Source organism: Salminus brasiliensis, chromosome 18 (assembly GCF_030463535.1).
Source record: "Salminus brasiliensis chromosome 18, fSalBra1.hap2, whole genome shotgun sequence".
In the NCBI taxonomy this organism is placed as follows: Eukaryota; Metazoa; Chordata; class Actinopteri; order Characiformes; family Bryconidae; genus Salminus; species Salminus brasiliensis.
In genome coordinates, this window is record NC_132895.1 from 19,574,151 (window position 1) to 19,588,139 (window position 13,989).

At 41.1% G+C, this 13,989-nt stretch overlaps 1 protein-coding gene across 1 annotated transcript; it reads right to left on the reverse strand.

Annotated features, from left to right (window-relative positions):
- Positions 1-886: 886 nt before the first annotated feature.
- On the reverse strand, positions 887-7,801 carry arl3l1 (ADP ribosylation factor like GTPase 3, like 1). The gene is made up of 6 exons (XM_072662142.1): positions 7,784-7,801; positions 7,239-7,382; positions 4,831-4,947; positions 4,431-4,481; positions 3,647-3,832; positions 887-937 (listed from the first exon to the last, which is right to left on the reverse strand). The coding sequence occupies exons 1-6, from the start codon at positions 7,799-7,801 to the stop codon at positions 887-889; spliced, it is 567 nt and encodes a 188-aa protein (XP_072518243.1).
- Between the last annotated feature and the right edge of the window lie 6,188 nt (positions 7,802-13,989).

Below are 13,989 nucleotides of genomic sequence, written 5' to 3' on the forward strand. Positions count from 1 at the left end.
TGGCTGCAGTCAGGTCAAGAACGGTGAGTAAAGCACTGAGCTGGACTCTTTGTGCTGAAACTCCATCAATATCAGGAAACTATGAAGCTAGCTGTGAGGAGATCCAGCAGTAGCAGAAGCACACTGCTGACATAGATATGGAGGAGGTCCTGGCATCGAGCAGCCTGTCCACATCCAGCAGTCTTCGCTCCTCCCTAACTAATGCTAATGAGCAGTTCGCCATTAAACAAAGTCCATTCAATATAAAGGACTAAGAACATTTTAATGTCACATTATCATTTAACACAATGACACAAATGATCCACACGTCAGCCTATCATAAGTGCTACATAAGCCAGCAGAACACAGAGACTCAGAAACATCAGAATTAAGTCTCTTGAGCTTGAAGACAATCCAGAAATGACGCTTCTTTAAGATGGTTCCACCGCCGCAACATGGCTTCAAACATGCTAAAGCTAAAAAACCTTCAAAGCTAAAAACCTATATTCACTTGAGACTGGCGTGCTGAAAGACAGGACTTGTTTTAGCCAGTTTTAGCATCATTTGCTGTCAAATGGAATGTTTGAAACCCATCTTTAAGGTGGCGAGAAACTGCAAGAGACAAATCACGGGGAAGCTTATTTGGTCAGAAGGACAGAAACACCCCTTCCCGCTCCTTTTCCTGATAATAGACTCCAATGACTTGGTTTAAGATCGAATGTTGAACAGCAGAAGGCTGCCTAATGCCCATCATTTAGGATTCATCTTACATAACTTACAAAATGTTAGAAAAAGCAAGTGCCTGCTGAAATCTGTTGTACATGATTTAACAGGGCTATTTTTATACTCAAAGATCCGACAGAGCCTTTATCTGTCTGTAGAAAATGACAGACGTTTGCAAGCAGGTTCATTTCTTCTTCTTATTTACAATGTTGTTGCTGATCCAGTTCATTCCGTCCTGAGAAAAGGGGAGGAGGGAAGCAAATGTTAGCATCATTCACCTTTTAGGACATAACACCTCTACATGATACACCACTTTGCCGCTGTACCGTTTAACAGGCAGTGCATGAGATCAAATGCTACAGGATTCCAGTTACAGTCGGGGCATTCAGTTCAGGGGCTGCATCCTTTGGAGGCTGTATTGTAAAGGCTGATTGTATCACAGTGGCGTGAATCGGCTGTCCCATTACGAAGGCTTCTTCGTTTGTGGACGAGAAATGTGTCTTTTTTTCCCCATTGTAATGAAGAATCTGACGGGCGGATCCTTCACTAGTCAACATATGCAGAGCTTCATTGCATGCCGGTGAGGATGGCAATAAACACAGCTTTGCTAACATTTTTTAAATTATTATTTCATGAAAGAATATGCATATAATATTACAATCAAGGACATCCAAACTAAAGATAAACTACAAAATTAGGAGTTTCGTTACCGTGTGTAACGGTAAGGTCAGGAACATCAATGCTGTAATGCAAACAGAAAATAGTTTTCATTAGTAGCTCATTTTGGTTTGGCCTACACAGTCTATGCAGCCTTTGAAGGTTACGCCTTAGTCGACTGCGTCATTTAAGGGAGCCAGCCCCTGAACTGGGACACAACTATTAAATTATTTTTTATTTTAGAAAAAATGTCATTAAGTTAACAGCCTCTCTTGCTAAGTAAATGCACTCTCTCTTTCATAACATTATATTGACTGTGAGGGCCATTCCTAGAGCTTCAGGTATTTCATGGTGTTTTTGAGGTCTTTGATCCTTTTCCTGTTATGGAATCCCTTCTTCTCTCCACCCAAGTAATATTGCCACTGGCAGCAGCACAACCCCAAACCATGACAGATCCATCCCCATGCTTCACAGTAGACAAGGTGTTCTTCTCCAAATGTACTTCTGCTGATTGTGGCCAAAGCGTTTGACCAGTTTGATTTCATCAGTCCCCAACACTTACCTCTAAAACTTCTCTGGCTTCTCTGGATGTTCTGTAGCATACTTCAAATGAGGTTGCAGGTAAGGTTTCCTTTCTTATGACTCTTCCATGAAAAGTGTTTGTGCAAGCAATGCTGCACAGTAGAACGGGACACCACCCTATTAAACCTTTATGGTCTTGTTTTGATATGCCTGTGTCACCAGCATACAAGCAGTTCTCTCTGAGAGTTTCCCTAGTCTTCCAGATCTCACTGTGACCTCCACAGTTCCCTTCAACTGCCTTTTTTTTTTTTAAATAACAGTTGGCACTTTGGAAACCGCAAGCTCAAAACAGTTGATCTTCTTATAGCCTTCCCACGCCTGTGGCCTTCAATCACTTTCGTTTTTAGATCTTAAGTTGCTTAGAGGAGCCCATGGTTGCCAAGTGTAAGTACAAGGTCTGAATAGTTTAGAAGCGCCGTAATGTGAGCGAGTGGATATTTCCTCACTTTAATTGGTGAGATGCCTCCGGTCTGATTTGCTGAGAGCTTTTTGCAATGCTTAGGATGCCTGAACTGTTGCACAGGCCAGATTGACCATTTTTATTTTTTATGTTATAAAAGACTGAGTAATTGTGCATTAATTAAGTGAATTAATTTTGCATTTGACACTGTACAATTCTGTAACAGGGCCTAAGGCTAAGGCTTTGTAAAAGATGAATGCACTATGTTTTTAATGTATTTATATATTTATTTTATTTGAAGTAAAAGTCTAAACTAACCATAATACTACTAAAGCAGTAGAGATGACTTGAAGAACAACCTACACCATTTACACAATTCTCCCTTTATCACAAACGCATTTGATTAGCCTGGACATGTTTAGTGTCCAAAACGTATTGCGTTAGTTTTGCACTGGAGTTATGAGGGTAATATATGAGGCTACATTACAACAATCAGAGCTCTGTCCTTGACTTAATCTGTGAGTTGTTGTCGCAATAGACGCAGTTATGTGGTTATTGAAACATATAAGATACTGCTGCATTTAAATTGAATGCATATGTTTGAAAACAAGGGTCTGAAGACACTTCCGGGTGGATAGCGGTTAGCAGACGCGACATTCAGCACTATTCACTGGGAAATGTTCATGATGTTACAAAACACACTAAAACTATGGGCCTCATTCTAACAATTCTGTGGTTTGAAAAACACATCATGAATCAGATGCAGACTTTTTGTTAGGACATTTTTTTGACAACAAATTTAAGAAGATTCTTATGTAGGTATTAGTGAATGAGGCTCATTTTCATTTATCTGCTCAGCTTCTCTTAAGGTTATAATTGCTGTGATGTCATTTGTTATAAAAAAAAATAGGAAATGGTACAGACACAATTCAGGCTTTAAGACAGCTGCTGCTACCGATTTAGCAATGATGTGTACCTTCATTGGAGTGTATAGATGACAGTGCCACACTGTCAGAAACCACATAGCAAGACTTTTTGAGATTCCAGTTTGAGACGATTTAGGCATGCAGCACATACAGCTAACAGACACCTTTGTGGAAAACATCACTGAGTGATGGGGATAGAGGAAAAGCCATTCTGTCCTTTCAGAGTGAGGCCGGTTGTGCTTTCTTGGACCTTGTTAGGGTTTCGACTCACATTCACCTGACAACAGGGCCAACATTTAAATGGTTTTGGCACTCTGGATCACTCCCACTCTCCTTCAAGTTTTTCTAGTCTGGTTCTGATGTATTATTCATGTCTCACCTGTACTCCCTCTCCAGACACAGCCGAGCAGGCCTGAATCTGCCACTCCCTGTCTCGGTATGTGTGCAGGTTGAGCCCTTCTGCGATCTCACTTGCTGGGGATGCTGTGGCCAAATCTTGCTTATTGGCAAAGATGAGTACTGGCACTCCCTTCAGATTCTCCTCATCAATCAGCTCTGAAAGCTCCTGCAAGGCCAACAGGTGAGAAATGGTTAAACACTATTGCACTGGGTAAAGGACTGCACTTTTAGGGCGTTTTCACACTAGTGTTGTTTTTTTTTGGTACCTAGGTTCGCTTGCTCCATGAGTTCTGTACATTTGGTCAAGTGTGAAAACAGTTTTCAAGCCCGGAAGCGGCCCAGAGAACCGATCTGTGGACTTTCTGAAATCAGTGGTCTTGGGTTCATTGTAGCGGATTTTGGTGCGGCCTGCTGCAGGTGTGCAAGCTATGCACTTCCGTGACTGCTTTGAACTATCACCTGCATGACTACACAAACCTTCACACTGCTTGAGTGTTTGTATCCAAGGAATAATGGTAAAAGCAATTAAAGAAAGAACCTAGGTCCTACCACAGGAAAGTGACTTTTGAAATAGTGCAATTAATCCATGGTTTGAATTGAACTATTCTGTGTGAAATGGAAAAGGCGCTAATAAGCCCCTCCCCCTAATAAGCCCAGAATCGGTCCTGAATGCAGCCTTCGGGACAAGTGTGAAAACGCCCTTACAGATCACAGTGTTGGAACAGTTTCCTAGTGTACAGTTTGTACAGTGCAGTTTTCCTCACCAGGCCCGTTTCTTCAAACCTTTTCTTGTCAGCGCTGTCAATGACGTAGATCTGTCAAGAGGAGGGAAAAGGTGTCAGAGAGATTTTTTGCTTGATGATGTTTTCCAAGCAGACATGTCTATTTTCTTTCTATTGTATCTTTTGTTGTTGTGATTCCAGTCATCCTGACTTATGAAAGGTAAGCCTTGTGCTATCAACCAGCAAGACTCTGGCTTTTACTTTATAGTACTTTGCAGTTTCAGTCTGCCATTCTCAATTTCAGGAGGTAAGAGCAATGCTGGGTGAAAAATCCAAATCCCAGAAAAATGCTAATGCAGAATGTTTGAGAGACTGAGTCTGACAAACTGAGACAAACCGAAGATGAACCTTAACCTTTTTGTAAATGAAAATGAGTACATACCAACAAATCAGTGTTTTCCAGATATTTTTTCCAGAATGGACGGATCTTCCTCTGTCCACCAATGTCCCATACGTTCAGCTTCATACCATGACACGTGACGCTCTTGATATTGAATCCCTGGAAGATTCCACCAACAGAAAAGCCAAAGTGAAAAGACAGGAAAAGCAGACATGAAAAGCAGCACCAGTTTGTCTTAACTCTTGACCTCTTTTTTTGTCTAAATTTACCCATGGCCAGCTGGAATGCAAGACTATGTTTAGCCACCCCCCTTAAGTAGCCTCCAAATTCTCTGACTTTATTGTTAAGTAATCTTTAACCATGAGATTAAGACACTGCCAGATCTCTATACTTAGAGAGGATCCAGTCTGCTCACAAGATTTTTTTTTAGTGTTGCTAAAGCGCTGCTAAAGCAAGCAAATGTTTAAGCAAGTAAACAATGGACCATGTTAAAGAAGAGTGTGTCATTATGCCAGGTTTATCTGGTAGAGCGTGGAGAAGCTTCAACCTAGGGATGAGCAGTGTCTAGCCTTCACTAGACAACTATACACAGTCTTTACTGGCTTTACTTTAGACTAGATGGAGACAGAAACAGACCTTACAATCAGCCATGGCCTGTCGCGACCTGCTCTCCCCGGGAGTCAACAGTTTATCACTTATTAGCATTTCGAGTCCACAAGGGTCTTAAGGCTGAAGGAACTGGCCAAAGACTCTTGAAACTGTATAGATTCAAACCACACTCCCCTCCTCTAATAAATAAATAAATGACTCTGAGGATTGCCTTCATATGGAGTGGTCAACCCTACTTAACTTGTGGTCCACATTTTTCACTCCTTTTCAACTTCCTTTGTGTCACTTTTTAAAATGTTATATTTACCCAATTTTCCTCCCAATTTTAAATTAGTCAATTACCCAAACCATTCACTAGTATTCTCTCGACACTGAGAGAGTGAGGAGTGACATATGCATAACCAGCCACCACCTTGTTTTCGAAATGCCACCGAAGCAACGCCACCAAGCATCCAGTGCGCTCGTAGAAAAGCGCCAAGAACCCAGCTCTGATGCGTCGGCTAGCAGATGCCCATGCTAGCCAGCATCGCACTAGAGTGATGTGTGGAGACAGAGCCATCTAAGCCCCCTGGAGTAAGCAAGGCCAATTGTGCTCTCTCTGGCTCCGACCGCTGATGGCAGACAGCATGACCTGGGATTCCAACCAGCAATCCTTGAGTCATAGTAGGAGCGTTAAGTGTTACTTATGTCTGTTCAAGACTTTCAAAACAACACATAATAAACGTGTGAACATTTAACGAGAGTGAACCAAAAGAACTATTCCAGAATTACTTGAAAATACTTCTTTCATTCTTTTGGAAAGGAACCATTTAAAGGGTTTATCTCAGAGAGCAGAGAAAAACTGATAGAACAGCAGTTCTTTCTCTTTGCCACTCTCACGCTGCTAAACGCTTGTCATCTAGGTGTGTGCTGTCAAATAAGTTGTTGTCTTTTGTCCTCTCATTCTCTGTAGAGAGCAGTTAGCTTCTCACCAGGATTCTCTAAAAAAGCTGTTATTCAGTCTTTCCTGTGCTGTTCCACAGTGTAATATAATTTAAGACTGTAATTTTATGTGCAATTTCTTCTCAGCTGGAAACTTCTGGCTACTTCTTTTGTGTCTGTCGCTCATTTCAAATGGATTTACACTTGACTTGTGCTTATTTGTGGGGTGAATCAATGAGTTCCTTCCACTTCCTCAGGATTAGAATGATTGCTGTACTTTTTGTTAACTGACAGACTGGCCTCCTGAACACAGAGATTAACCTCAATCTACCAGTTTGTATTATGCTTGCCTAATGTTATTCAAGACGCAATCATACCAGCACACATTGTGCTGTGTCTTGGCTGGATATCCAGAATACAGCAACATGCCTGACAGTAATAAGCTCTGTAAGCTCTAGCTTCTAGACAGCTGCATTTCCTCTCAGTTCCATAATGGCAGTAATTTTTCAATATAAGTCATTTTAGTGAGTCAGTTTCTAAAATACATCAATTTGTCATTGGAAGTATGATGCAATGCATCTACACTGTCAATGCACATATCATTTAACTGTAGTCCCTAATACTCTTTCAACTATTCACATCTTTTTGCTCATCCAAATAGGCAGTATCACACTTTTTACATAACCCCCCATATTCAATCAGTACAACGTCAACCTTCCACCAGAACTGTCTTGCCTTTTCCCCTCATTATATAAACACCAAACATAACAACTTGTGATGGCAACAGGCCACACTGCTTTCATAACCTAATGTCTCTCAGTTAGGTAAGTTTTGGCACCTACGGATTGGGATCGTCTTGCGAAACCAGAGCTTGGGTGAATTTTGAACTTTAGTGGAACAGAAATGTTGCCATGCCTTACCTGGGTTGGGGTGATGGTGTTGACATCTTCTGAGGCAAGCTGTTTCAACAAGGTAGTCTTCCCAGCATTGTCTAGACCAAGAAGAACTATCCGAAGCTCCTGTTCTGTTGTGCCCTTTAGCTTCTCAATGACAGAAAACAAGCCCTAGGAAAGACACAGTTCAAAGATTTCAATAAGAATGGGACTGGGATCTGGGAGATCAGGAGCATCATTCATATTTATATTTATCTTCTGTTGATCATCTTCTGTTGTCTTTGAAGAGCATCTTTATTTGTCTTACGTCTAATCCTAATGATCTGTTGTTCAGTTGTCCTCCAAGGAGACATCCAAAGATATCATAGAGGATATATATGGATAAATAATAAACATTCAGAAGCTTATACTGTACCAAACTACGCTGATGGTCCAGTTGATAATCAGATACGTATTCAAATCATTCCTTGTATCCAAAAATATAAGCAAGCAAATATGGACTCTATAGGCTTGGCTCAGATCGTGTTGAGGCCTCACTGGCAGCTTCAACTGAGAGATTTCAGCCTACATACCTTTTGGACTTCTCCCATGGTGGTATGACTTGTAGAGTAGGCAGAAGACCACAGCTACATTCTATGCACTATATATCCAGGTGAGTATTGGGTCCGCAGTCAGCCTTGTCTTCCTCAAGTCCTCTTTTCCTTTTGAACACAAGTCTGAACTGTACTTAGCAGGGTGATGTGTTTCTCTTTCCGTCTATCTCTGTCTTTACACCTGGCCTTCTTCATCTGTGCCATAGGAAGAGTAGGAGGGTGAAGGAGGGGGAGGGGACGGCCCAGCCTGGATTAACAGGCCACAATTAGCAACGTCTCCACCCGCCTCCCCTGCTCTCGCCTCCTCCAGCCTCTCTCCTGCATTAAAGATTTACCTGGATTATCCCTCCCCACCACCTGCTTCAGAACAGCGCCCTAGCGCTCTGCACTCCACCCCCCTCTCTCTCTCTCTCTGTGTCACCCAACAAACAGCGGGGCATGCTATTCTGATTTTTTTTACTCCACACTAGTACATTCCACATTCCTTTCCCCATGTCTTCAAATGAAGATCCCGGATAGCAAATTGGCAAATTATGAATAATGGCACATAAGAACCCAGCATATTTCTATTTGCAGCCATGAATGGGTTGCATCTTAGCCACTTTTGAACTGCCACTGCCAGAACCCACCCTTCACTCAACCACAAATACAACAACTGAGTCATTACTCTACCATAAATGTCCCAGATCTGAATTTTATTGACAGAGTGTGTTTTTTTTATGTAGATCTGATTAAAGTAGTGGTGGATCAGCTTTTGCAAAGGTGGTTTAAAGGTGGCTAAGTCCTGCAACTGCATCAGGCCTTCTTTTGTGCTGTTATTACATGCAGTTTATTATTCTCTGGTCTGTACTGTGTTGTGTTGTCTGTCCGCACTTGTTTGTTTGTGTTGCACTTGTGTCTTGTATGCACTGTCTATGTTGCACCATGGTCCTGGAGGAACATTGTTTCGTTTCACTGTGTACTCTGTATGTAGTTGAAATGACAATAAAACCCACTTGACTTGACTTGACTTGACTTGAGTATTCAATATGTGGGATACAAGGAAATTTTACATTTGCCTGGTTTATTTGTTCCTTTAGACACAAAGCCATAAACTATTCACAGCAATAATCCTGAACGTATGGCATACAGGGTCAAAAATATACATACAGCACACCTTCTGGTACAATGTCTCTTAAACAGATGCTTTTGGGAGCCATCCATATGCTTTCAGCAGCATTTTGGTTGGATATTTTTACCACACTTCTCAGCAAAATTAATAGAGTTCAATTAAATGAGTTTGTTTCTTGGCACAGACCCAACTTTTAAGCACAGTCCACATATTTTCGAGTTCAGCACTTCTGGCCATTCTGCAAGATGTCAGCCTGCTTGGTTTATTCCACAACTACCTTGGATGTGTGTTTGGGGTCATTGTCCTTTTGGAACACCCAGTTGTGTCCAAGTTTCAGCTGTCTAGCTGATGGTGTGAGGTAATGCTGAAAAGTTCTCTTATTCCATGAACTTAGTGAAATGAACCACTTCCACTGACGACCTCATGCTTAACAGTGCTGTGTTCTAATGGTTGAATGCCATACCTTCACTCCTCTGATCAAACCTCTGATCGATGTGTTCAAACAACTCAATCTTGTCTCCTCTGAGCATAAAACTTCCCTCCGGATTGCTTTTCCTTTGTCTGTGTGGTCACCTTGAATGTGCAAATTTTGGACTGCAGTATCTCGGTCCATGGGAATTTAAAACTCGCTAGACTGTAGTGACACTATTCCAGCATCCTCCAGTTCATAGTAAAATTCAGGAACTCAGGAATTTCCCCTTTTCTGAGAGTAACGGTTTGAGTCTTCTTCCAGACCTTGGCAAAATGGCTACACCTCCCAATAACTTGGACTTTTTATAATTTCCAGCACCACTAGTAATAAGTAATAAGAATAATTAAAAAATTAAAAATGGTGGAATATATATAAATATCATGACCACATACATAACTACCCTTAGCTCAGATGAGACTAGCAAGATGTTGTGACATGGACTGTATTAAGTGATAGAAGGTGTTTATCTTAGGTTAACTGGTTAACTGGTCTACATCTGCTCTAGAACATTCCACAACATGAGCAGTTTCCAAGATACTACCATGCTTCACCCACTGTCACAGTCCGAATATTACCAGAATATTAAGACCACCCCTGATGCCGTGTGACAGGGTTTGCTGCATGCATAAATAAGCGAGCACACCAGTCAGTTGTAGCAGACTGTACCAGAGTTGTACCATTCTCATCATAGCATACGATTTTACTGATGTTAAAAAAGTGCATAATTATAGGATACTGGGCTAAGGGAGGTAGCATCTGAGAATTGACTTTTAAAAAATTATTCCCCATCATTTTAAACCTGTGTTGATTTTAGAAAACCACAAAAAGGTTTTCCTTGTGCAGCAAATATTTTTTTTTCTAATAATAATTTATGTTTTACACTCATTCTGTCTCAGTACAACAATTTAAAGAAATCACTGTTATGCAATACTGCCATGGCATGATGAGTGTATGTAAATTTCCATTGCAACTGCATATAATCCTGACTTTATAGACTTTACAGACAAACTATCTATCAATGGAAAAGTGAGATTTGACATGCAACTACTTAAATCTTATACCAGTCAGTTTTACTTCTTGTTAAACATCATAAAAGCCTGACTAGACACCCCAGGATTATGTCTAGTCTTATATTAAGTCTTCCGTTAAGTCAGCTGTCCTTTTACATACCCTGTGCCATGTAGTGCAGCTCCTGTACAGCAGAGGGCGATAGGATCCAATCTGAAATTCGGGTCTGCAATCTCATAGGCGAGAGCATGTATGTTTCTGATACTTCAGTGGTGTGGAGTCTAAGAGTCTAAGAGTTTAAGCACCATCTATTCATCTTTGATTTGTTGCCTCTCGTGTTAAATATATAGTAATGAAAGTGGGTTCATGAGCTCTGGGTAGGTTGGACCATGCTCAGACCGCACAGGATATCCAGCTGTTACTGTTACTGAAGCTTTTCTTCAGTGGTACCAATTGTCACGTCTGAAAGTGATGGCTTACCCTGTACTGAATCTAATCTAAAGCGCTTTATTTTTGGTGATAGTTAATGAGGATCATGGATGTTTGGAAGTGAGTCAGGATTCTTTCAAAGGGATATCCACACACACAGTGTCACCACTTCTTCCTTCCTTCAGAAAGGCATCTCTCTGGGGGATTACAGCATCCGCCGTGACACAGATTTAATAAGTGACAATAGGGGGCATCTTCTTTCAGACAGCCAGTCTGGCAATAGATCTGTTCTCGCCTAAATCTCTGATGCTCTGATGCTGGCTTCCAGATTGACTGCTGGCCCTTTGTTAGCTGTTTCTGGCCTATGGTGGCTCCCTCCTGACATGTTTTGGAGTCTGACAATTACTGCCCAAATAGCCTCATGTACACATGGTAAGGCAAACACTGGAATTTAAGATACTGAACCAAATTATTCCTCAAAGGAAACTGACATGTATGAAGCCTCTTTGCATTTAGCTATTAATTTTCTTCATTGTCAGCTGTGGAGATCTGGAAGGAACCATGTTAAGTTAAGACTTTGAAAGACATGTGGACAGCCTCAAGGTTCACACACAATTGCAGTCTGAAAGGCTTTCTGTCTTGAATGAGTAGATCTATAACAAAGCTTGTGATAGTGTAGGACCTTGACATTGCATATAACTCTACTATTCATTGTAAGAAGAGCAGCTAGCTAAATATCTTTGTTAAAGGGGCCCATTTAACGCAAAACGTATCAATACAGTATGTAAAACTGTTCAAGTTTCAAAACATTGTAACTTGTACTAAGCTGCAAAACAGCCCATTTAGCATTTGTCATGTCACAAAAAAACAAAAATGACATATATCTGCCTAGTTGATTTATGGAAGTTTAGCCCTGACCATTGCTGAAGATATAAGGAGTGGCTCAGCCGGGACAGTTTTTTGAATGGGACACAATAGTGGAGAGCCAATCAGAACAGAAGTTATTTACATAGGTCACGGTACCAAAAACAGCTTGTTTTTATTGTAAGTGAAGATGAGAGGTTGGAAAATGGCCACGTAAAGATAAATTGACTGGTATGACTGGTAAAAATGGTTGATTTTGAAGTGTGTTTAGGATCATTGTTGTACTTTAGAAGCCGTCCTCTTTTTACTCCAGCTTTTTTGCAGATGTGTTACTGGCGTGTTTGCTTCCAATGTTTGCTGGTATTTAATCAAATCCATTTAGTTTAATGCATTGCAACCCATTGAATCAGTCCCTCCGCTAGGAAAATGTTCCCTGTGCCAACACTGGCTGCAACACAAACCTCAGCTTAACAGTTGGAGAAGTATTCTTTTCATGCCGCATTTCTTTTACAACCATGGTTCTTTCATGATGAATTCTTTAGAGAACCAAATGATCACACTGGCACCTTTATTTTTCAGAGTGTGGGTGTTTTAGGTAAAAAATGAAAACCTCTCACTGCACACTGATACATATTTTCATTCTGCTGCTGATCTTTCCCAACTGTCTCCCGCCAGCTGCTTGGAGATTTATGAGTGCTCATGGAATATCTGGGAAGACGTGAGCAATCTCAGAGCTTCCCTTTTTTTTCCGCCAGCCCCAGCGATGGTGTCAGCATCACTGATTACCTTATTTGCTCTCCCCAGATGCACAGTAAAGGAAATGCTTGTGTTGCCATCCACTCTCGGTACGCTAACTGAAACAGGGAATAGCATGGTGAGCTGGCTTCTGGCCACATATGGATCGCTGCACATAGCTACGATTGGAGGGGAACAGGTGTCAGAAGGTGCAGAGAATCCGGCTGCCTCTGGTTGGCCAGCTGGTCTGGGCCTGCGGAGGCTGGTTTGGCTTCATGGCGCGCCAAGACTAATGCATTTACCTGTTATAAAGGTATTACGTATCCTGTCTATTAAGGGCCCACACATGTGATCCAAGTGATTTAACACTAGGTTTAATAAATGCTAGTGGAAGGTAGCGCTCTACTGTCACCTGTGGCCACAAGATCAGCCTTGTTTAAGTTTATGTACACTGTTTAAGCATGTCAGTATTTACAATGGTTTGATGTGAAATTGTAAAGCAACTTACCAACTCTGGTGTCTTTACAGGGACAAGGGTTTGTGATATCCTGAACACAAATATAGCCATTCTGGTCCAAAATGATCAGAATTTCTGTATGTAATGTTAATTATAGTCATATTGCAGGGAAATCTGGAAAAGTAAGCTACTTTTTTGCCCTTTTGGGTTTCTCTCCATCGTGTGAGTATTTCGAAATATATTTGAGGCCAAACTCTCATCTCAAAACTATCAGAAAACAGTATGCCAGGAACATTATGTGACTTTTAGAAGCATTTTTAAGCTTTTTTGTAGCTTAAAGACACCAGACATCAGGTATCTACCACCCCATTGAGGAACAAATCTGTTGGTAAATATTCTAGAATTGGGCTTTTCATATCATATCAAACCACTCTGGATGACCTTGCTTGCATCTTAAAATTGAATTATGCAGAAATATGTTCGAAATAAATGAAAAAATGGAATTTCCCATTTAATAATCTTTCAACACCTACTTTTGTAGGTCAGCCATGCTAGTTTGCTGATTCATTCTACAATTAAACTGGTTGCCAGCTAAGACTTCCTACCTTCAGGTTGAAACTAAACCACATTATCGCTCTGAAGATGTAATGGAATGTGCATAAGTTCCCCAAACTACGACAGATCAGTGCTTTACCTCACTGTATGGTATTTAGTCTGTCTCTTAGCTAACATTAGCCAGGAATAGCTATCTTTAAGTTGCCTGAAGGTTTCTCAGGTCACCGGTTGCATGATCAGTATGTTTTCCCACTGAGTGACTTTTATACCTAGCAGAGCTGTGTTTTATGACGGAGATGTGTTTGCACAGTGATAGGCGGTTCATGTGAGCTGAGGAACCTTCTCTCCTGGTCTCCAGCACTACACCAGCCTGCTGCACCACAATGGACACTTCTGTGTCTCTCCACCAAAACCAACATTTTACTCTTCTGTCCAGAGAAAAGGTAGGTGGCTTCTCATTGTCTCATTATAAGAGAATATGTGTACATGCAGGATGCTCACTTACTTCTGAACACATGTTCCCTCGTGTCATCACTGGTGTACAAGACATTTGG